This window comes from Corythoichthys intestinalis, chromosome 14, assembly GCF_030265065.1.
Source record: "Corythoichthys intestinalis isolate RoL2023-P3 chromosome 14, ASM3026506v1, whole genome shotgun sequence".
Lineage (NCBI taxonomy): Eukaryota > Metazoa > Chordata > Actinopteri > Syngnathiformes > Syngnathidae > Corythoichthys > Corythoichthys intestinalis.
In genome coordinates, this window is record NC_080408.1 from 26,173,597 (window position 1) to 26,196,755 (window position 23,159).

The window sequence follows — 23,159 nt, forward strand, 5'->3', positions numbered from 1 at the left end:
GTACCAAATTGAGCATGGAGAAAAGAAAGAAGGCCAAAGGACTGTCTGAGAACGTGAGAAACACAATTGTGAGGAAGCATGGGCAATCTCAAGGCTACGAGTCCATCTCCAAAGACCTGAATGTTCCTGTGTCTACCGTGCGCAGTGCCATCAATAAGTGTAAAGCCCATGGCACTGTGTTTAACCTCCGTAGATGTGGACGGAAAAGAAAAAGATTTTACGGATGGTGGATAATGAACCTCAAATAACATTCAAACAAGTTCAAGCTGTCCTGCAGTCCGAGGGTACAACAATATCAACCAGTACTATCCGTCCGTGTCTAAATGAAAAGTAGGTAGGAGACCCAGGAAGACCCCACTTCTGACCCAGAGACATTAAAAAGCCACGCTGGAGTTTGCCAAAACTTACCTGAGAAAGCCAAAAACGTTTTGGAAGAACGTTCTCTGGTCGGATGAGACAAAAGTGGAGCTTTTTGGGAAAAGGCATGATCAGGCGAAAAAAACGAGGCCTTCAAAGAAAAGAACATGGTCCCCACAGTCAAACATGGCGGAGGTTCCCTGATGGTTTGGGGTTGCTTTGCTCCCTCTGGCACTAGACTGCTTGACCGCGTGCATGGCATTGTGAAGTCTGAAGACTACCAACAAATTTTGCAGCATAATGTAGGGCCCAGTGTGAGAAAGCTGGGTCTCCCTCAGAGGTCATGGGTCTTCCAGCAGGACGACCCAAAACACACTTCAAAAAGCACTAGGAAATGGTTTGGGAAAAAGCACTGGAGATTTCTAAAGTGACCAGCAATTAATCCCATAGAACACCTTTGGAGAGATCTGAAAATCGCACTTTGGAGAAGGCATTCTTCAAATCCCAGATACCTGGAGCAGTTGGCCAAAGAAGAATGGTCTAAAATTCCAGCAGAGCATTGTAAGAATCTCATTGATGGATACCGGAAGCGGTTCTTCGCAGTTATTTTGTCTAAAGGTTGTGCTACCAAGTATTAGGCTGAGGGTGCCAATACTTTTGTCCAGCCTATTTTTGGAGTTTTTGTGTAAAATTATAATGATTTTTTTTTTTTTTTTTTTTTTTTTCATTTTTTTGTGTTTTTTTCATTGCAAGCAAAATAAATTTCGATATTACTACCAAATCATTTCTAGTTGCACTCATTTTCTGCGAGAAATTGAGCGTTATCTGACAGAATTGCTGGGGTGCCAATACTTTTGGCCAGCAGTGTAATTTGTGGAACTTATTGCTATACGATTGGGGTTTGGACCTTCATTTGTGTTGCATTGAATGATGTCTGTCCTTTGGCCTGTACTGTATGTTTTATAATTGAAGTTATTGTAACACTATTGTGAGCAAATTTTAGTTTGGTGACAGTTGTAAAATCATGTGAAAGAGGAATAAAAGAGGTTATCTAAAAAAATACATATATCATAATATTTCCATAAAACAATATGTGTTGAAATCTAGATTTAGATTTGGAGCAGAAAAGCAAAACAGCATTTGGTGTATAGTCACGTAAAACACATGCAGGGAGGGTGAAAAGTGAATCTAGAAAAAGGTTTTAAAAGCAATACAGGAACCTTTTAGGGTCACAGAGCATTATAAGCTAGAATAACATAGTAGAATAAAAGCAAAGGGCTGTCTTCAAGGGGGGAGTACACTTTTTTCTTGCTATTTTCAATTACAAACTGAATTTGTTGCATTTTCTGTACTCAGTCTTTTCCCATTACAAAGAGAAATAGAAAGAAATATATTGCACATCATGTGGGACTAAAACTGGGTTACAAAACACCTTGAAGGCCGTAAACAGAATACATCTTTACACAGTCAGTTTTAGAATAAAAAGAAAAACCTTTTGAGAACACTTATATAAAAGCAACATGGCAGGAGATAAGCCAAGATTTAAAGTGGATTTTGACAATGATCAAAAGTTTCTTTCAACTCATGACTTGAGTGCTAATAAATCACACAACATCGCTAACTCAACTGTCTCCTTCATGGAAAAGAGAAATTGACATTACTTTAATGTGTAATCATGACATATTTATTCAAATTCAAATGATTCTGTCTTGATGTTATTCACTTTTCTCTTTATCTTTTGCCTTTCACCCTTCAGGGCAAGGACTTCTGTCTCATAGCGCTCTGCAACTCAACAACCAGGATGCCTATGCAGCTGCCGGTTACCATAGCAATCAAGCAATGGCACTCGGCGAAGTGGTTACGGGTCGCAGTGGACATCTTGGCGGGGCTGTTCACAGCTACAACCAGGTAAACAAACGCTACAATGCCTTCATTCCCACTGCCTGCTTACTTCCCACACAGGAATCAAGTCTGTTTTTTCACACTGTCTTAACCAGGTGACATCCAGCCGGGCGGCTGCCCAATTAATGGGGACAGACTCCCCCTCCCAGTCCCACAGAGATTCATTTGCTCAACAGGCCATTGGTAGCGCCTTCCACATGCCCAGTGAGGGTGGACCTGCACCTACTGGGTCATCCATGTACTACTCCTGTGCAACCTTGCCTGCACAGGTACAAAAGTCTCTCCTTTAACGCCTTATTTGATACATTTACCTTTCATGTAAAGCATAACGCAAACCATACAGTGGGGCAAATAAGTATTTAGTCAACCACTAATTGTGCAAGTTCTCCCACTTGAAAATATTAGATAGGCCTGTAATTGTCAACATGGGTAAACCTCAACTATGACAGAAAGAATGTGAAAAAAAAAACCCAGAAAATCTCATTGTTTGATTTTTAAAGAATTTAATTGCAAATCATGGTGGAAAATAAGTATTTGGTCAATACCAAAAGTTCATCTCAATACTTTGTTATGTACCCTTTGTTGGCAAGAACGGAGGCCAAACATTTTCTGTAACTCTTCACATGCTTTTCACACACTGTTGCTGGTATTTTGGCCCATTAACAAATGTTAAGTACAGTGTTATTCATATCTTTCAACATATTTTTTCAAAAAGACGGTGCTTTATTTCTCGAAAACTTGACTGGATCGAAAACTAATCTCAGTTTTAGATTTCTCACCCAAAAATAAGTTTTAAAAAGCTGTCAAACCGGACTAAAAAAACATACCCTGGAGTTATTAGAAATACATATACTAGTACACACATACAGTGTATTAACGGTATATCCCCCATAATTTTCGGACTATGAGAGAGGCTTACTTTTTTCCCCGCTTAGAACACCAAGTCTTTTGATGTAAATATCCATGAAACAATGTGGAAACCTGTATCTTATAGTCCAATGAGGCCTTTATATACTGTATATGAACAAATATGTGTTTCTTGTCAAATTTGGTTGGTGAGGCAGGTGCGCCTCATAGTATATATAGTGGGGCAAAAGAGTATTTAGTCAACCACTAATTGTGCAAGTTCTCCCACTTGAAAATATTAGAGAGGCCTGTAATTGTCAACATTGGTAAACCTCAACCATGAGAGACAGAATACAGGAAAAAAAAAAAAAACAAACAGAAAATCACATTCTTTGATTTTAAAGAATTTATTTGCAAATCATGGTGGAAAATAAGTATTTGGTCAATAACAAAAGTTCATCTCAATACTTTGTTATGTACCCTTTGTTGGCATTAACGGAGGCCAAACGTTTTCTGTAACTCTTCACAAGCTTTTCACACACTGTTGCTGGTATTTTGGCCCATTCCTCCATGCAGATCTCCTCTAGAGCAGAGATGTTTCTGGGCTGTCGTAGGGCAACACGGACTTTCAACTCCCTTCACAGATTTTCTAAGGGGTTGAGATCTGGAGACTGGCTAGGCCACTCCAGGACCTTGAAATGCTTCTTACGAAGCCACTCCTTAGTTGCCCTGGCTGTGTGTTTGGGATCATTGACATGCTGAAAGACCCAGCCACGTCTCATCTTCAGTGCCCTTGCTGATGAAGGGAGGTTTTCATTCAAAATTTCTCGATACATGGCCCCATTCATTCTTACCTTTACACAGATCAGTCGTCCTGGTCCCTTTGCAGACAAACAACCCCAAAGCATCATGTTTCCACCCCCATGCTTCACAGTGGGTATGGTGTTCTTCGGATGCAATTCAGTATTCTTTCTCCTCCAAACACGAGAACTTGTGTTTCTACCAAAAAGTTCTATTTTGGTTTCATCTGACCATAACACATTCTCCCAGTCCTCTTCTGGATCATCCAAATGCTCTATAGCGAACCGCAGACGGGCCTAGACGTGTACTGGCTTCAGCAGGGGGACACGTCAGGCAGTGCAGGATTTGACTCCCTGGCGACGTATTGTGTTACTGATAGTAGCCTTTGTTACTGTGATCCCAGCTCTCTATAGGTCATTCACTAGGTCCCCCCGTGTGGTTCTGGGATTTTTGCTCACCGTTCTTTTTATCATTTTGACGCCATGGAGTGAGATCTTGCATGGAGCCCCAGATCGAGGGAGATTATCAGTGGTCTTGTATGTCTTCCATTTTCTAATAATTGCTCCCACAGTTGACTTCTTTACACCAAGCGTTTTGCCTATTGCAGATTCATTCTTCCCGGCCTGGTGCAGGTCTACAATTTTGTCTCTGGTGTCCTTCGACAGCTCTTTGGTCTTGGCCATAGTGGAGTTTGGAGTGTGACTGACTGAGGTTGTGAACAGGTGTCTTTTATACCGATAATGAGTTAAAACAGGTGCCATTAATACAGGTAACGAGTGGAGCCTCGTTAGAAGAAGTTATACCTCTTTGACAGCAAGAAATATTGTTTGTTTGTAGGTGACCAAATACTTATTTTCCACTCTAATTTGGAATAAATTCTTTAAAAATCAAACAATGTGATTTTCTGTTTTTTTCCCGCATTCTGTCTCTCTTGGTTGATGTTTACGCATGTTGACAATTACGGGCCTCTCTAATCTTTTCAAGTAGAAGAACTTGCACAATTGGTGGTTGACTAAATACTTATTTGCCCCACTGTATGGAAAAGCCATGCTGAGACATCCTTAAAAGGACAGATAACACCAAGTATAAATGACCTTTATGCAAAAGATGTTTGCTCAAAGTATTTTGGTATGCAAATTGGGAATTTCTTAGACTGCTGACAATGGAGAAAATAATGTTTGAAAACAAAAAATGATGCTGCTTCCAAGTGCAGCCATTTGTGGCGGTAGTTACAGTATACCCACGCATATAAACATTGTCTATGTTTACATGGACACATTTGTCCATTTATTCATTTTCCATGGCACTTTTTCCTCACAAGGGGTTCATATTAAACATGCTTCATGTACACACCCCATTCAAAATATTCTGACCTGATCAAAATTTTATTCGGAATGAGGGAGGTGGTTTATGACAATATATAATCCGATCGTAAAAAATATTCCAAAATTAGTTACTGCGCATGTCTGTGACATCTGTCATAATTTATTTTATGTAAATATGTCGAATGTGCTGCTCGTCTTTAAGTCACTGTGGCGCCGCCCTACCACAACAAAGAGCTTTTTATGTTGAAATTCTTGTGAATGAATGCTTAAATCCCTGAATTTTGGGCAGTTAGCATTTATTTTATGTAAATATTAGTGGTTAATTCTTCCCATTTATTTTTTTCACGTTTCAAAATGCATGCATGGTACAAAAAATATAATAATGACCTTGAATCCTCAAATAAATCACTCCTGAGACAATCCTTCCTATTTGAATGCGGTACAGCTTTCGTACTTTTATCCTAAATCCGGCGTTGAATCACTGCATGTGTCACTCCGACCGACTGCAAATAATTGAAGCAGATTGTGGGATGGGCCCCCTGCTTGAAGGTGTTGCGCAGTGACCAGTCAATACAATTATGAAGTCTATGCCATTGTCTCCTGTGCCTGTGTTCGAATCAGTGGCTACTTTTACGTGGACAAAATTTCTTCATCCGATCAATTTTCATTGGATTCATCGTTTTCATGAAAACGAAAAACATTGATTCGATTAGGACTTGCATGTTAATGCATTACACTTTCGGTCGAAAAAAATTATTCTGAAATGCGCAGATTTACCAAATATAAATCCAAAAATAGTAATAGTAGAAGAAGAAGGAGAAGAAACCAACTTCTGTGTCAAGAAAACAATGCTCCATCCATTTTTACATTAAATGTTAGCGTTATTCTTTCTACCATCATGTCTTTCAACAATTTCAAAATCTTTTAATATCTCCAGCAACATGTGCGTCTCGTGCACGGGCTACATCAGTCTTTGACCCTCCATATCTTTTGTTTGCTATGTTTTTTAATAGCTTCTGAACTATAAAAACATGCATATTAATGCATACTGGCGCACTGCGCAACGCCTTCAAGTAGGGGGCTGTCCTAGAGTCCGCTTTATTTATTTATTTGTAGTCAGTCGCAACACATGCAGGAATCCAATATTTATTTTTTTTTAAATCAGGTATTGAATCATTCATTCACAAGAATTTCAACGTAAAAAGCTCTTTGTTGTGGTAAGGCGGCACCACAGTGACCTAAAGACAAGAAGCACATTCGACATATTTATGTAAATTAAATTATACCGCCCGTTTTTTTTTTTTTTTATCGCTTTTAACAAAGAATCGAGACTGTTTCACGTCCATATCTATAAAGAATTAAGGGATTTAAGCATTTATTCATGTCAATTTTCAATGTAAAAAGCTCTTTGTGTTTCCACCTGGTCAGCTTTGACGGAGATAGGCCCCCTATTAATCGACGCCGCGCCTCGTGTCCCGTCAATACCATTATAAAATCTATGACAATGGGTATTACAGACATCACGAGGAAGGGCGGGTACCTCAAATAATACCGGCATTAATAGACTGTCTGCCCACACTCAGGGCGACCATCTGGTAATCCTGGCTTTTACTGTATTTATTATTTTCTCCTCTATTACACATCAGAAAAATGAAATCCTGTGTTTTTTCAGCTTATTAAACAAGTTTCAATCAGCTGGGATGTACATGATAAAGGTGTTTTCTGTCACTTTTTCTGTGGAGAAGCTGAAAACGTATAGCTACACTATTGGCTTTTACAGATGTTTTTTTAGGGTGGCTGCTTAAAATTTGTTTATTGTATTTTATCTTGCTTTCCTCCAATCGCATTCAGTGTTTTCTGCAACCCTTATCGCTTTCAGAGTAGCAGAGAAGCTTGGGTCTATTTCAGATTAATTTAGACAAGAGCCAAGTCATATGGTTGCTGTATAGAGACAAGAACCACAAAGACAATATTGTACACATTAAGCGCTTTCACAAAACAGATGAACATAATTTAAGGGGCACTATTTTATTTGCCGACTTCAGCAACACTCCAACAAAAAAACGTCTTGTTTTTCGTGTCAGTGCAAACGTCGCTGCACACGGTTTGGATTTTGGCAGACAGCTCTACGCCACGTTAGGTTCTCTAGCATAGCAAAGGTATGCCCTTAATATTGCTATGATATATCTTTTTTTTTTTCATTTAATATACAGTATTTTATAAATATTTAAATATATTTATCAACCTGCTTGCACCTCCCTGTAATTTGCACACATTGACCTCCTAAGTCAAGCCAATTAACTTCTTCTTCCATGTGTCAAGGAGTGGCAGTGCACCACTAGCACTCTGCATTTAAGGAAATGGAAAGCTTCCTACTTATTGGCTGGGAATTGAGTCGGCGATGTTCACACTCTCTTTGAAATGTACTTGCCTGAGTGCATTCTCCTGATGAACAAAACCTGGCAAGTCTAGACTTCCGTTGCACACAAAAACAGAGGCCTAGGTGTCAAGTATGCTCGGTACAAATTGGCAGTGTGAAAACTCCCTTAGAAGCACATACTCTTTTTATTTTGTCAGCCATAATTCTCTGAAAACAAATTCTGTGAGATCATCATCAAGCCTCCAGCGTCATATATTTTGCATTCGAGGCTAGTGCGAGGCAGTGAACTGAAGATATGTTTGATAATAACCATCCTTGCATAAGCGATGTAGTCAATATTTAATGCGCATGAGTTTACAATGCAAACTGTAGCAGTGAAACTGTTCTCTTAATCAAAATCAAATCACAATCCTAATTGATCAGCTCAGAATTTTTACACCATGACTGCATACATATGCCACATTGTCATCATCAGTTATCAACAGAAAAGTTTACCAATAACTTGTCAACTCATGACGAACCAAGACAAGGTTCAGAAAGCAGGTCTTAGCGCACAAATCCGATTTTTCCGTGTTTTTCCGACTCGAGTGAGGCATTAACTTGATGGTCAGAACGGAACAAGTTATATAGAAGTCAACAAGATCAGTTTTGTCGGTGGTTAAAATCCAATCTGGGCCACATTTTTCCAGAATGTGGCTGCAGTCTGAACTGTCAAGTCTCCCAAATCAGAATTCATGCAGCAATTACGTCAGCAAAGAGCGAGAGCAGCAAGCAGGATGGCAGCGATGGAGCTGTGCATTAGCGTTAGCGCCAGGCTTGAACTCAGCTTTTACGCAGGAGGCGGGCTTGACCACAGTTATAAAAAAATAAATTGAAGTAAAGCACAAGCCTAAAAATGCTTGGTTTTCTTTCTGTACGCCAAATGAGCAGTATTTCAGTATTGCTTACATGGCTGAGTCGCAACAAACTGATGCACACACATCCTCATGCACGCGAATTACCTGCATGCGTTCTATCAATCCATATAAACTTTAAATATAATACTAAACGGGGATTGTTTATGTCTGTTATTTGCGTCCTCTTTTTGGAAATCAAAATATGATAACCCTAGAATGTAGTAGAGCAGCGTGTGTAGTCATTTGTTGTGATACTTTTGTGCATGCGGGTCAGTTTGCTCAATGCGTGTCGGACTGCGAATTAGTGTGCATGCATAGCATTTGAACGGCCTCAATGGACAAAGGCAGTCTGAATGGGCACAACAAAAAATCGGAATTGTGCATTAAGACCCGCGGTATGAACCGAGCCTAAAATCTAATCCACACTACTGCATTATGGAAGTTACTAAAATTACCTGTATTGTTTAATTGACTTGTACATTAATTTTGTTTTGGATTCTTACCCAACCAATTGATGCCAAAAAGAAAATAGCCGCACCCAAGTGCAGCCACGCACACTGGCTTTGGATGTGAAAGGTTATAGAAAATAATATGGCAACGTCTGAGTCCCAGATTTAATTGCAGGCAAAGGTGAAGAAGGGGTGTCAAGGCTGAGTATTTGTAGCAGTGGATGCAGCTGCTCTGGCGCCAGTACATACAGCTGCACCCCATGTCACTTTTTCTGAAGCACACACACAAGAGCTGAAGTCACAAGAGCGTTTATAGTAACAGAACTACAGTAAAGTCATGTTCTTTCTTAATTCAATATACTATCATGTTCAATCCCTGCATGCTATATATTATTAGATTTAATGTTTGCCGTTATGATCAGTTGGACCACTTGAGTAGGCACAATGTGCAAAACCGACTCGATTAACTGAAGAATAAAAACACTATTTGGTATCCTAGAAATTGGGAGGGAAGTTAATTTTTGGTAATAGTAAATGTAAACAAAAAAGTGTGTGCTACAGTGACAGTAATGTATTGGAAATGGATAAATACGGGGGGTAGCAACAGCCCCTTGCCAAAATAAAAGGAATACAGTATATGGCCAAAATGTGAGGGAACGAGATAAACTATACAGTAAGATACTGTATGCTAGACAAATGAACTGCATGAATTTTTCTGCTGTATATAACCACATGTTTATTAGTTATGTAACATAAACAAAATAAATCCAAATCCAAACATTGAGCCAGTAATTAGTGCAAATGCACTGCAAACATGTGGACACTGTCAAGCAAAACAAATCAAAATTTCATTAATTAATTAAAAAGTACCTAATTTTCGCACTCTAAGGCGCACCTGACTATAAGCCGCCACCCACCAAATTTGACACAAAAACGGCATTTGTTCATAGATAAGCCGCACTGAACTATAAGCCGCAGCTGTCCTCACTGTGATATGGGATAATTTCACCAAAAGATATTAACCGGAAACACGTTATTTGACCATGAATCTTTGAACCAATTGGCTGCAAAGCTTCATCGCTTCAAGCTTCATTTGGCCATCACTGATCCCTTAAGGGAGACTGTCAGCCTCTGCTGCTACCTGCTGGCAACACTGTTGTCGTCCAACATGCCTCCTAGCATACATTGCAGTGCTACAGAATAGAATAACAATCAAAACTCATGTTCTGTGCTAGATATTTCTTCATACACTGTTCCAGTTGTTTCATTAATTGCTAGTTATGGTTTTTGGTAACACATTATTTGACAGTGGTGCCATAAGACTGTCTTTAGACGATCAGAATTATGACATGACACTGTCCCGAGCATTAATGAATGCTGATACCAGATGTCATTTAGTGTTATCCGGCAAATTACCTCACTTTTGAATGGATGTAAAAGATCCAAGCCGGACATAAATGTACACTAAATGGAGTTAGTGACATAATTTGCTAAATGACACTTGCATTAGGCCATTATGACGTAAGCATTCAGTATATAGCACTATTAATTACATAGATAATAACCATAACCAAATAACCCTCTCTGAGTTATTCACTGAAAAAGGCCAGGAAATAAATAACACTACTGAGGGAGAAAAAAAACAAAAAAAATTCAAAATGCTCTCTGGAATTGTTCAGGGGGCCGGACCAAATATGGAGCCGCGGGCCGTAGTTTGGGGACCCCTGTTTTTATTTACCAGTATATTGAAATGCATGCCTTTTAGTTTTTATGGTGCTTTCACGCTCAAGTGGTGGCGCCCTTGCACTTCCTCACGCGAAGAAGAGCGCGCTCACGTGAAGAAGAGCGCGCTTACACGCAAAGAAGAAGAAATGCAGCTTCCAAGCGAGTGAACGAGTTAGTGAGTAAGGGAAACACTGCCACGAGCCTACGTTCTTTGTTAATGTTTGTAAAATATCTACAGCGCCAACGCCTGTATGTATCATCTTCTGTGTTGTTGTTGTGTGTCTCCACTCGCGATCGGACACTTAAATCCAGTTGTGTAGTGGTTTAAACGATGTGCTAATGCCAGCGAACGCATGCTAACTGTTTGTTGTTACTGTGTTAGCAGCTAATCATCGCTGATTTACGTTGATGCAAACCTGTTTGTTATTGGGGACGAAATTGATTTGTTTCATTTCTATTTTTAGTTTCAAGTGATGGTTTTATAAAGTCAGCAAATTATACCAACATCTTCTGCATCGTCATTTGGGAGTTTAGCTAGCTGTATAGCCAGTACTGAGCCTTAGCGTCTCGGTGAGGACAGTGCAGTCTATTCCCTCCCGATGCAGTTATTTCCATCTCGCAATGACTGCAAGTCGCTTTGTTGTAATTTTTCCTCGTGAAGTGAATACACACTTTCAAGCGTTCGAACCTACGTGCTGTCATTGTTATGTTTACGGCGGCAATGCTCGTGCTAAACTATCGTAACCTTTCATTTTCACCCTTTTTCCTGGTGAAGTGTAGCCAAACTTTGGAGCGAGTGGTTCTTGCCGCCATGCTAGTTTGATGCGTCTGGACAACAAGACACGTCACGACGCAATATGCGTCTTTAGGGATCGTTAAAGGGATCGTTAAGGCTTTATCATTGTGATGTCGAGGCCTCGAAACACTCGGAACCGGTTCCGAATTGGAATCGGATTTTGATTCCCATCCCTAATTATTATATTATATTATTATTTTTATTAGGGCCCGAGCACTAGGCGTGCGAAGGCCCTATTGTTTTGCAAAGGATTATTATTATTATTATTATTTTTTTTTTTTTTTTTTTTTTTTTCCAGGGCAAATGAAAACGGCCAATTTGGAGGCCTGAACATGCACAAAAAGTCACCAAAATTTGCACATACGTGCGGAAAATTGTACATTTTGATAATTTTGCAACGTTGAAAAAAAATGTAACAAAATGCCTCAGTGGCGCCCCCTTGAAATTTTAAAATTGGCCTATAACATTAGGGTTTGTCAGCGTAGAGCAATGAAATTTGGGGAGTCTATACCTTGTCTAAAACCGCTTCAAAAAAGCATTGGCACCCATATTCCAAACCCAACAGGAAATCGGTTATTTTGGATTGAATATGAAATTTTTATCGATTTACAGGGTGCACATTTGAGACCTTTTCGCCGAGGGAGTTAGTTGGATCATCTTCAAAATTGGTGAGACTGTTCAGGAGACATATGAGATCTTAAGTTTCTAAAATGGTTTGTTTTCATTCATGGGTCTGACCTGGGCGTGGTGCCAAAGTTAGCCATTTTTTCGGCAAAACACCGAATTCAGTAAATGACTAATAATTCCTTGACACAACTTTCAATCTTTTTCATATCTGCCATGTATATGCGGTATCCCAGCCTGAACACGACTGCATTGAAATATTACCCATTAGGCCTAGCGCCCCCTAGTGAGAACAGGAAATGCCTTTTTTTACGAGACAGGTTCCTCCTCCAAGGGAAAAAAAATCTGTTGACCTCAAACCTGCATCAGGGGAGCCTTAAGACCTGTGTTCAGGTGCCTGATGAAAAATATTGAGGTTTTGTTGAAGCGGAGGGGTCCAAACATGAAAGTGAAAATGATCGTCAACAATTTGTCTCGCAAAATACTTTGAACAGTCATAACTCAGCAGATATACAACATATCTGCGCCAAACTTCCCATGCTTGTTGAGAGTCATACCCTAAAGGGTCCTGTAGGGGTCATTTGCATCAACTCTACAGTGCCAACTAGTGGCGACAGAAAGGAGTTTTAAAAAAGGCCTTTCCTATTGGGTTTTTTCAACGTAGAGCAATGAAATTCGGGGAGTAGATACCTTATGCCTAACTGCTCAAAAAAGCCTCTTGCACCCATATTCCAAATTCAACAGAAAATCGGGTATTTTGGATCGAATGTGAAATTTCTGTCCATTTCTAGTACGTTTTACATTTGGAGGCCTGGACATGCACGAAAACTCACCAAATTTTGCACATACATGCGGCTTTGTGTGGATTTCGATAATCTTGCAACGTTACAAAAAAATGTAACAAAATGGCTCAGTGGCGCCCCCTTGAATTTTTCAAAAAGGCGTTTCCTATTAGGTTTTTTTAACGTAGAGCAATGAAATTTGGGGAGTCGATACCTTGTGCAAAACTGCTCCAAAAAGTCTCTTGCACCCATATTCCAAACCCAACAGGAAATTGGGTATTTTGGATCGAATGTGAAATTTTTATCAATTAACAGGGTGCACATTTGAGACCTTGTCACAGAGGGAATCAGTTGGATCATCTTCAAAATTGGTTAGACAATTCAGGAGACATATGAAATCTAAACTTTTCAAAATGGTGCGTTTTCATTCATGGGTCTGACCTGGGCGTGGTGCCAAAGTCGGCCATTTTTTCGGCAAAATGACAAATTCAGTAAAGGACTAATAGCTCCTTGAAACAATGTTCAATCTTTTTCATATCTGGCATGTATGTGCGGGATCCCACCCTTAACACGAGTGCATTGAAATATTACTCATTAGGCCTAGCGCCCCCTAGTGGGAACAGGAAATGCCTTTTTTACGAAACAGGCTCCTCCTCCAAGGAAAAAAAATCTATTCACCTCAAACCTGCATCAGGGGAGCCTTAAGACATGTGTTCAGGTGCCTGATGAAAAATACTGAGGTTTGGTTGAAGCAGAAGGGTCCAACAGGAGAAGTAAAAATGACTGAAGCCATTTCGTCTCACCACAAGTTTTGAACAGTCATAACATCTACAACATATCTGCGCCAAACATATCGTGCTTGTTGAGTCATAGTCTGAAGGGTCCTGTAGGGGTCATTTGCATCAACCCTACAGCGCCAACTAGTGGCAATAGAAAGTCACTCATTTTTTAAAACATATGTCCAGTTCTTTTCAGGTTGGTCATTGTAGTTTCAAGACCTTTTAAAATACCTATTTTACGGCCCATGTCCACATGTCTCTGTCTGTTGCTGGGATGACCCTTTATTCGCTCCTTTTTTGTAGTCCTCTGTCCAATAGGGGTTTTTATCTCTTAGGTGTGTGAATGTAAAGAGGCAACTTTCGCGCATGTTAGGTTCTAATGAGATGATTAGAGAGGACGATCTGCCACCACCCTGACCTGCACACTGTCCGAGTTGCATGACGTCCGAGTTGCGCTAGATTGCGAGGGCCCGTTCAGTCCTGCTTGCAGGCCTAGTTTTATTTACTTTTGTTCCGTGAAGAATCCACAGAGGGTTATTTGATTGTGGCTTTCTGAAAAATAATAATTTTTTTACATTTACGCACTCCTGCAATCGTCACACTTTTTCTGTTACAAACTGACCCCGGCTTCTCATCAGAGAAGGGAAAAGTTATTTGGCCCTCACAGGAAAAAGTTTGGGGACATTGCCAAAGGCAGAACAACGACCTATATGCCAAAATATACCAATATTTTTTATTTTTATTAGAAAAATGTTTCAGTAAAATGTTACACATTCTTGTGCATTTGCCACTTATTGCCACAGTTAACATTAAGGCTTTGGGCCTCTTTTGACCTCGTTTTGAGTTTGTAAGGTTGTGACTTCTGATTAAACAAACTTGATGCCAATCAAAATGTTTGTTCTTTTTCCCGAAATTAGAATCAATAAGAGAACCGATAAAGAATCGAATCGTCAAGCAATATCGATAATGGAATCGGAATCGTAAAAATCGTATCAATTCCCATCCCTAGCCGTCTGTAACGTTTCTGTGGCCAAAGTATTCCCATACCAACGACTTGGTTTTCTTCAATGGGGGAAAAGTTCAGGTGTTTCACCTCCTCCAGCCATCGTGTATCACAGCTGACTCGCTAAACAACAGCCGGAGGGGGAGAGGAAATCCCTGCAGCTGCAAGCGAGAGATTTCTACCTTTGGAAGATAAAAAAAACAGCTAATACCATAGGAACGTTGTGACGAAATATTTTAGAGGTTTTGAAACCGTGACGTTTTCATACCACGGTATACCTTCAAACCGGTTCCCAGCACATGTCTAGATAGGACATTGCATTTGATTTGAATGTTGAACAGGTGGATTTATGAAATAGAATAAAATGTTTAATCATATTTTTATTTTATATTTATGTTTTGTTGGAAATATCCAACAATACAATATGGACACCTGCAGCTTACTGTTTTCTTATCAAATTTGGTGGGTGTGGCTTATAGTTAGGTGCACCTTTTGTCCAAACATTACAGCAGTTACATTTAATTGAAAGGAATTTGAGAAAATGTGATATTTCAGAAGTGTGTATCAAATTGGAAGCTCTTCACATTTATCAAATCTTCGGATGCAACTCTTAGCTTAAGTCCATAATTTTCGAGCCTATTTTTACCAAATTTATTTGATTAAAATAGTTAATGAAAAAATTAGAATTAATGCTTTGCAAAGTTACATTATCCATAGACTTGACCATCAAATTTGATAGTGAAGTCAATGCATTATCCTTATTTAATTTTGAAAAATAGAATACATGCATGACGGAGCAGAAAAAATGGTCTGATTCATTGTGTGCAATGATATGTAAATTTATTTGGTCGGATAGCTTATCAAAAAGCTGCAGTAGCACAACAGAGCCTTCATTTTTCGATCCCCAGTGCAATTCATCTCCATGAATATAATCGCTGCACGAGGTATATTAATATTTAAGCCTGGTGACATTCGTTTTGAATGAAGTACAACCTCTTTTTTTCAGCGTGTGAGCTCCCCTCTGCAGGTGGTGGGATCACCTACCAAGTTGCAGCGCCTAGGTTCAGCATCCTCCGACATGCCCAGCTATGCCACATTACAGCGGGTATCTTCGCCCAAACAATCCCCAAGTCGTCTTGCCAAGTCCTACAGGTTGGTTTACATTCATTCTCCCACAGTAATTTAAATAAACACTGTTGTTAGGTGCATATAATACGGTAATTTACCCGCCCCATTGCACAAAAGAACATTATACAACAGATGTGCCTTAACATTCTATTGAGGGAGTAATAACAATGTTTATCATTGGACAGCTCTGCATAATAACTACCAAATTCGCTGATGTTCTCTCCTGTATTACAGCTCATTCGTCATTGCGTTGTACTTAACTGTTGTCTCTAAACCGTGCCACAATTGCAGAACAAATCAAGCCACGGTCATGGTTAGAAAGGTTTTTAAACATAATTTCCTTGCAGCACCTCATCACCCATCAACATGGTGCCACCGGGTGCTGGTGGTCCCTCCTCTCCACTATCCATGGCAGCCCCAGGAGGAAACCACACATCATCGCCCATCCATCAAATGAGCTCAGTAGTGGGCAGCTACGCCACCTTGTCCCCCACCAAACGCATGCTGCATCATATTGGAGGAGAAACCTACAAGATTTCTCATGAGCTGTACGCCAACGCAACCCTGAAAAGGCCTGGTAGCCTGGCAGGTAGAGGTCAAGAAGATTTTCCTTACTTTTTTCATACATTATTTCCAAGTGTGAAGTGCTGCCATGACCCACATTTCCATTTGTGAATGAGAAACTGTGCCACCACAGCGACTTTATTCTCATTTAAGGAGTATTCAGATTGCACTGAAAGGAAGCATTTAAAAGAAATTGACTTCACTATTGAAAAGTGTGTGTACGTATGCGTATTAGCTTTAAAGGAAATATAACCTTTTTGATCAAGTGCATCCCAACAGTAAATATCTTAAGAACTTAAAAAATAAGAAAACTGAATATTAGTGCTGTATAATAGTGGAAAAAAACCATCAATAAAGGCCAATATTTCCAAGAAGTAGGTAAGATTGCCATGAGCAGCCATTTTTTAAATGCCAGAAGCATTTCAGCCAACGAAATGCACATATTTCAGATAGTCTGCCTTCCCTCAAAAATGAGAAATTGCAAGTTATGTCTAGCATAAAGGAGTTTTAGATTATTTGACGATAAATCAGTCTCAACATGTCAGCTCCTCCTGTTTAAACATTATTCTCGCTTATCACAGTTTTAAGAAATTCAGAATTTTGCATATTTAGATTCTTTGAGCAACCATCTTTCAGATGAAGGTCATTGGTACTAAAAGCTTACCATTGTTTTAAATGATGTCGAGTTCACTACTATAGTCAGAAAGAAATTACTTCCATCCAACCATGTCATTCCAGAGTGATGTCAGCATTTCACACCTTTCCATCAGTCTATGCATGCCGATACTTTTTTGAATGCTGCTTTTCAAAATGTACAGTGCCGGAATTTTTTTTTTTTTCCTCAATTAAGATTTATAAATTATAGTTACCGTAATTTTCGGACTATAAGGTGCACCTCACTATAAGCCACCACTCACCAACTTTGACACAAAAAACACATTTGTTTATAGATAAGACACACCAGACTATAAGCTGCAGCTGTTCTAATTGTATAAGATATTTAAACCAAACGATAGGAACCTTTTACACTTTATTTGATAGCGGTGTCTAAAGACTGTCATAAGACCGTCATAATTTGTGACCTGACTGGCTGACACTGTCATGAGCATGAGTGAATGCTTATGACTGATGTCATTTAATGTCACCTGGCAAATTATCTCACTTTTGAATGGTTGTAAAAGAGATAATAAATGGAGTTAGTGACAAAATGGACGATAAGCCGTTTGATTCAAAGTGAGGGGAAAAGTACAGTGGTATGAAAAAGAATCTTAACCTTTTGGAATTTCTCACATTTCTGCATAAAATCCCCATCAAATGTTATCTGATCTCTGTCAGAATCGCAGAGATGAAAAAACAGTGTCTGCTTTAACAAAAACCACCCAAACATTTATAGGTTTTCATATTTTAATGAGGATATTATGCAAACAACGACAGAAGGGGGAAAAATAAGTAAGTGAACCATCGTATTTAATATTTTGTGCCCCCCCCCACCTTGGCATAAGTTCAACCAGACGTTTTCTTAAGCTGCAGATCAGTCTGGCACATCGATCAGGACTAATCTTAACCAATTCTTTTCTACAAAACTGCTGTGGTTAATTCAGATTCCTGGGATGTCTTGCATGAATTCTATTCTTCTGAAACCATTCTGAAGTTGATTTACTTCTGTGTTTTGGATCATTGTCTTGTTGCAGCATCCTTCCTCATTTTAGCTTCAACTGTCTGACAGGCCGGCTCAGGTTGTTCTGCAAAACATCCTGATGAACTTTTGAATTCATTCTTCCATTAATGATTGCAAGTTATCCAGGTTCTGAGGCAGCAAAACAGCCCCAAATTATGATTCTCCCTCCACCATGCTTCACGGTGGGGATGAGGTATTGATGTTTGTGAGCAGTTCCATTTTCGCTCCACACATGACGTTGTGTGTTACTCCAAAACAATTCAGCTTTGGTTTCATCAGTCCACAAAATATTTTGCCAAAACTTCTGTGGAGTGTCAAAGTCCCTTTTTGCGAACATTAAACGAGCAACAATGTTTTTTTTTAGACAGCAGTGGCTTCCTCCGTGGAGTCCTACCATTGGCCATAGTTTTATATATAGTTGATGTGTGCACAGAGATATTAGACTGTGCCAGTGATTTGTGTAAGTCTTTAGCAGACACTATAGAGTTATTTTTTACCTCTTTGAGTATTCTGCGCTGACATCATCTTTGGTTGACGGCCACTCCATGGGAGAGACAGCAACAGTGCCAAACTCTCTCCATTTGTAGACAACTCTGTCGATTGATGAGCATCCAGACTTTTAGAGATGGTTTTGTATCCTTTACCAGCTTTACACAAATCAACAATCCTTTATCTCAGTTCTTCAGACAGCTCTTTTGACCAAAGATGATGCAGATCAGACAATGCTTCTCATCAAAACATTTATTACCAGGTGTGTGTTTTATAGTGGGCAGGGTAGCTTTAAACCACTCATCAGTGATTAGGGCACACACCTGACTTAAAATGTTTGGTTAAAATTGTTTAAGTTGCTCCTTAAGTCTCCTTAGGCAGAGGGTTCACTTACTTATTTTTCCACCTTCTGTCATTGTTTGCATGATATCCTCATTAAAATATGAAAACCTATACATTTTTGGGTGGCTTTAGTTAAAGCAGACACTGTATTTTCTTCAGTGTGATTTTGACAAAGATCAGATCACACATGGTGATTTTATCCAGAAATGTGAGAAATTCCAAAAGGTTCAGATACTTTTTTCTACCACTGTAGCTTCTTATGGTCCGAAAATTACGGTATTTAATTGCATTCTTAAAATGAAAAAAAATATATATTTGAGTGGTTGAATGATTATTTTTCACTATTACTTCGAATGAGCCAACTCAAATTTAAGGATGAAAAGGTGCATTTGGTTTATCATTCCTTATTCCTGTTCAAAACTGTAAAACACTGAGAGCTCACTGTAAAGTAAAGACAAGCGTTAAAGTGCTTTAGAGTCTCGTTTTCTTTCTATGGCAGGTCGCAGGTGGTTTCACACATTTGTTAAACACTGTATATATCAATTTTACCTTCAATAAAGTTGGACGACAGTGTTGTAAAAAATTTAAACATAAATGTGCTTGATCATAGTTAATGTCATAATCCACTTGGGAAGTCAGTTTGTGGAGCCAAAGATGACTTATATGTTGTAACTTGTAAGTCTTAGTCATGGCTATATCTAGTGAAGGGTTCTATTCATGAACAAATTCATGAACAAATTCATGTAAAACACACATAAGTTTGTATTATGTATATTGTAAGTTTGTTTGTACCACTAGTAAGAGAATAAATTGGGTAATTCAAAGGAGTGGACTAAAATGTTGCCTGCACCTCAGCTTATGTGAATCATTACTCCTTTGATTGTAACCTTCATTTGTTGTTGTGTGCTGCAGGCTCCAGAGGTTCATATAGCAGCCAGCACAGTCACCTGGGCTCCGAGTTGCGACCACTGCAGTCTCCTGAGCATCACATCGATCCCATCTATGAAGACAGAGTTTACACCAAACCCAACCTTAGAGGACAAGGTGAGCTAAATTTAGGGATTAGTACATGTACATAGAAAGTACTCAATAAGCTCTACTGTCGTGACCAGCATAGATCTAGACTTGCACGTTGTTGCAACAGGTGAGGAAGCTGTTATAGACCCGGTGTTGACGATTTAATGGTGTTCTTTTTAGATTCGGTGTACTTTTCATGCATTGCTTGATGTGTAGTTTCAACAACTTCCATGCAGTTTTACAGTTCTTTTTTTCGTTTCTAGGCTCCGGAGTGGCTAAGCTAGCGCGAGTCAATGGTGGTTGAAATCCACTCCATCGACAAATTAAACCCCCGCTAACTCGAAGATTAAGCCTTATGTGAAAAAATTCTGAACTTCCCCTCTAAATTCAATTATCGTAAAGTCGATTACATGTAGGGCTGCAGCTATCGAATATTTTAGTAGATTAATCGATAGACTATTTAGTTCGAATAATCGAGTAATCGGATTAGAAACATGAAAAATTAAAATACCTGAGTTGAGCCTGAAGCAGAATGATTTTAAAAATAAATAAATAAAAGAGAGAGAATCTATGTACAACAAAAAAACAATTGGCTAACTTACATAGTAAAAGTCCGCTAGCTTAGATGCTATAAAATGCTAAAGTTTTTTTTTGTTTGTTTTTTTTTTTTTTTTTTTTTACAATCCTCTTAACAAATGGTTCGGATACATATTCCCGCAAAAAAACGGCTAAATATACCTATAAACTAAATTATAAATGCATTAAAAAACATTAGCTCCAACACAAACTTAGCTTACGTTGGTCTTAACAGGGAACAGTTGGATTCAGCCATGTGTAAAGAGGCAGACCAGAGGGCAGTGTATCCACCCTAATGGATAAAACTACATGCAAACACTTTCAAAATTAACCATTACAACACCACTTTAATTAAAAGAATACTCGAAGCAACAAAATTTAATTTGAATATTTTTTTTCTAATCGAATACTCGAGTTAATCGATTAATCGTTGCAGCACTAATTACATGCGATGACATTTTTCTGTTGTCATTCTTATATTGAGGCAGCAAAGGGAGAAAAATTGGTAAAAAGTAACCGATAAACTACTTTTAAAGTAACTTTGATGTTAAAGTAATCGGTAAAGTAACTAGATTACTTTTTGGAGGCGTAATCAATAATCTGTAATTAAATTACATTTTCAAGTAATCTGTGACAACACTGTTGACATGACACGAAAGAAGAAATTATTTGCAAGAGTGGTCATCAAAGTGTGAAAAGTATAAGAACGTGCGAGCTGATCTCCAATTTGGAAGGATGTAAAGCTAGCCTAGGGGGAGATCACATTAAGTATATGTGTATGACGTCCCATCCCGGCAGCTATTGTTATTATTTTAAAACTATAGTAAAGAAAATGATTTTAAAAAGTATTCAATCAATTAATTCTTCCAATGATTCAGAGGGCTCACTGCATGCTGTTGACATATTTGCTAATGAATTCTCCAAGCATGTTCGCAGAGCTCGCGCAATGTGAATGATTAGACCGGCGAAGTTGTTAGACTACCTTTTGCAAAAAGTTTTAAGTGCAGACCAACTGTCGCCAATTTGTCACATGCATGGCATATCTTTAAAGACACAACATCTCTACATCAGTACTTTGCGCAGAGCATCATGTATAGTGCGTTGGGTTTTATGCTCGAATACAATTGCATCATCTACAATAATGGAGCACACTGTGCACTAAATACTGTAGACAGACAAAGGCCAGATTACATACCTGTCAACCCGAGGTCGTTGGCAATCTTACAAATAGTGACGTATGCTCTTACAAATTGGTGACTATTCTTACAACGTTGTATGTAGCGTGAAATATGAAACAAAAATAAAACTCAATTTTTAAAATAATATGAATTTATTGGTAATATTGTAACACATAACCTGGAGCAATCAAAGAACAATCAATATTTACAGCTACATCATGATTACTAAAATTAAAAGTGACTTTGTTATAATTGTATGGAGCAATTTTGGCAATTTCTATCATGTCTTGATGGCTGCACTTCATGGCACTTCAGCTCGCAATTCAGTTTGACTTGAAGGTAGTTCGTTAGTGTGTCCAATTATAAATTAAAAAAGTCAATTGATAAAATTAACTCACCGATGCAATCTTTGAGTCAGGTAACATTTCTTTAGCTAATTCTGAGAAGTGATCAGCAGTAGTTGCAGGCAAATTGTGTTCGGCAACAAATTGGCAGAATAAAATCTCTGCTTTCGTCACTTTTCATTCTGCAGACTTCATCTTTATGACCAGTGTTGTTAATCTTACTTTTAAAAAGTAATTTATTAGTTGCAAATTACTTCTCCCAAAAAGTAATTGAGTTAGTAACTCAGTTACCTGAATGTAAGAGTAATTAGTTGCTTGGCAAAGTAACTGGTGTTACCGTTCATGTTTTTTTTTTTTTTTTTTTTTTTTTTTTTCATTAAAAACCTTTCCTTTAAGTAACCATTAAGTAACCTTTCCTATGTTTGGAAGTCATTTATTGATTATTTAATTTTGACGTGAAAGTTTTATAACTGTTTCATCATTTAAAGATAGATTCAAGTCAAGATTTTGCCAATTTAGGAGTATATTAATTAAAAAGTTACTTAGGTTCGCTAGGAAGGTTCACGACAACAGAGCCTTTCTGAGAAGTGTACTGCTCTAAAATGGAGGCTGTTTACTAACACCACAGAGTCTGTCATTTTGCATGTAGTTCTATATGCATTAGATATCTAGGCATAGATTGTAGGCTGTCGGCTGCAGTCAGGAAATATTGGACACCTAGCCTAGCATCGCGTTTGCAACACCATCACAACAAACACATCATTCATTCAACCAACATAGTAACGCATAGTAACGCACATTGTTTCGTTGCCGGAACGGTACGTACAACGTACACATTTAAAAATCAGTGCTCACTTGTACAAATTACGCCGAAACCGTACAACTTGACAGGTATGAGATTATAGCCTTCTTAAAAAAAAATTCTGAAAGTAACATTATCTGAGCAAACCCTGCACATAGATATATATGGCGGAAAACACTCAGGTGACTTGAAGTTCCGCTCTGAGACCCCCAATTTGGCGAAATTTCAAAATTGTCCGATATGCATGTGTGATACATCATTGGAGAGCATAAAATCTCAATTTTCTGGTGAAAGAACAATTTTGAATAGGAGGGCATTTAAAACAATAATAATAATAATTTAAACAGCAAAACCCTAACTGGAGGTGAGAGCACGC

At 38.6% G+C, this 23,159-nt stretch overlaps 1 protein-coding gene across 15 annotated transcripts in view; it reads left to right on the plus strand.

Annotated features, from left to right (window-relative positions):
• Positions 1-23,159, plus strand: part of ctnnd2b (catenin (cadherin-associated protein), delta 2b) — a 284,445-nt gene that overhangs the window by 163,679 nt on the left and 97,607 nt on the right. For 10 of the 15 annotated variants that reach the window (XM_057858336.1, XM_057858334.1, XM_057858338.1 and 7 more), the window contains 5 exons: positions 2,114-2,265; positions 2,355-2,528; positions 15,672-15,817; positions 16,141-16,388; positions 19,779-19,910. In XM_057858336.1, the coding sequence (XP_057714319.1) occupies positions 2,114-2,265; positions 2,355-2,528; positions 15,672-15,817; positions 16,141-16,388; positions 19,779-19,910 (852 nt within the window). The remainder of the gene's footprint in view (positions 1-2,113; positions 2,266-2,354; positions 2,529-15,671; positions 15,818-16,140; positions 16,389-19,778; positions 19,911-23,159) is intronic. The other 5 variants (XM_057858333.1, XM_057858347.1, XM_057858339.1 and 2 more) reach the window with 1 other exon arrangement.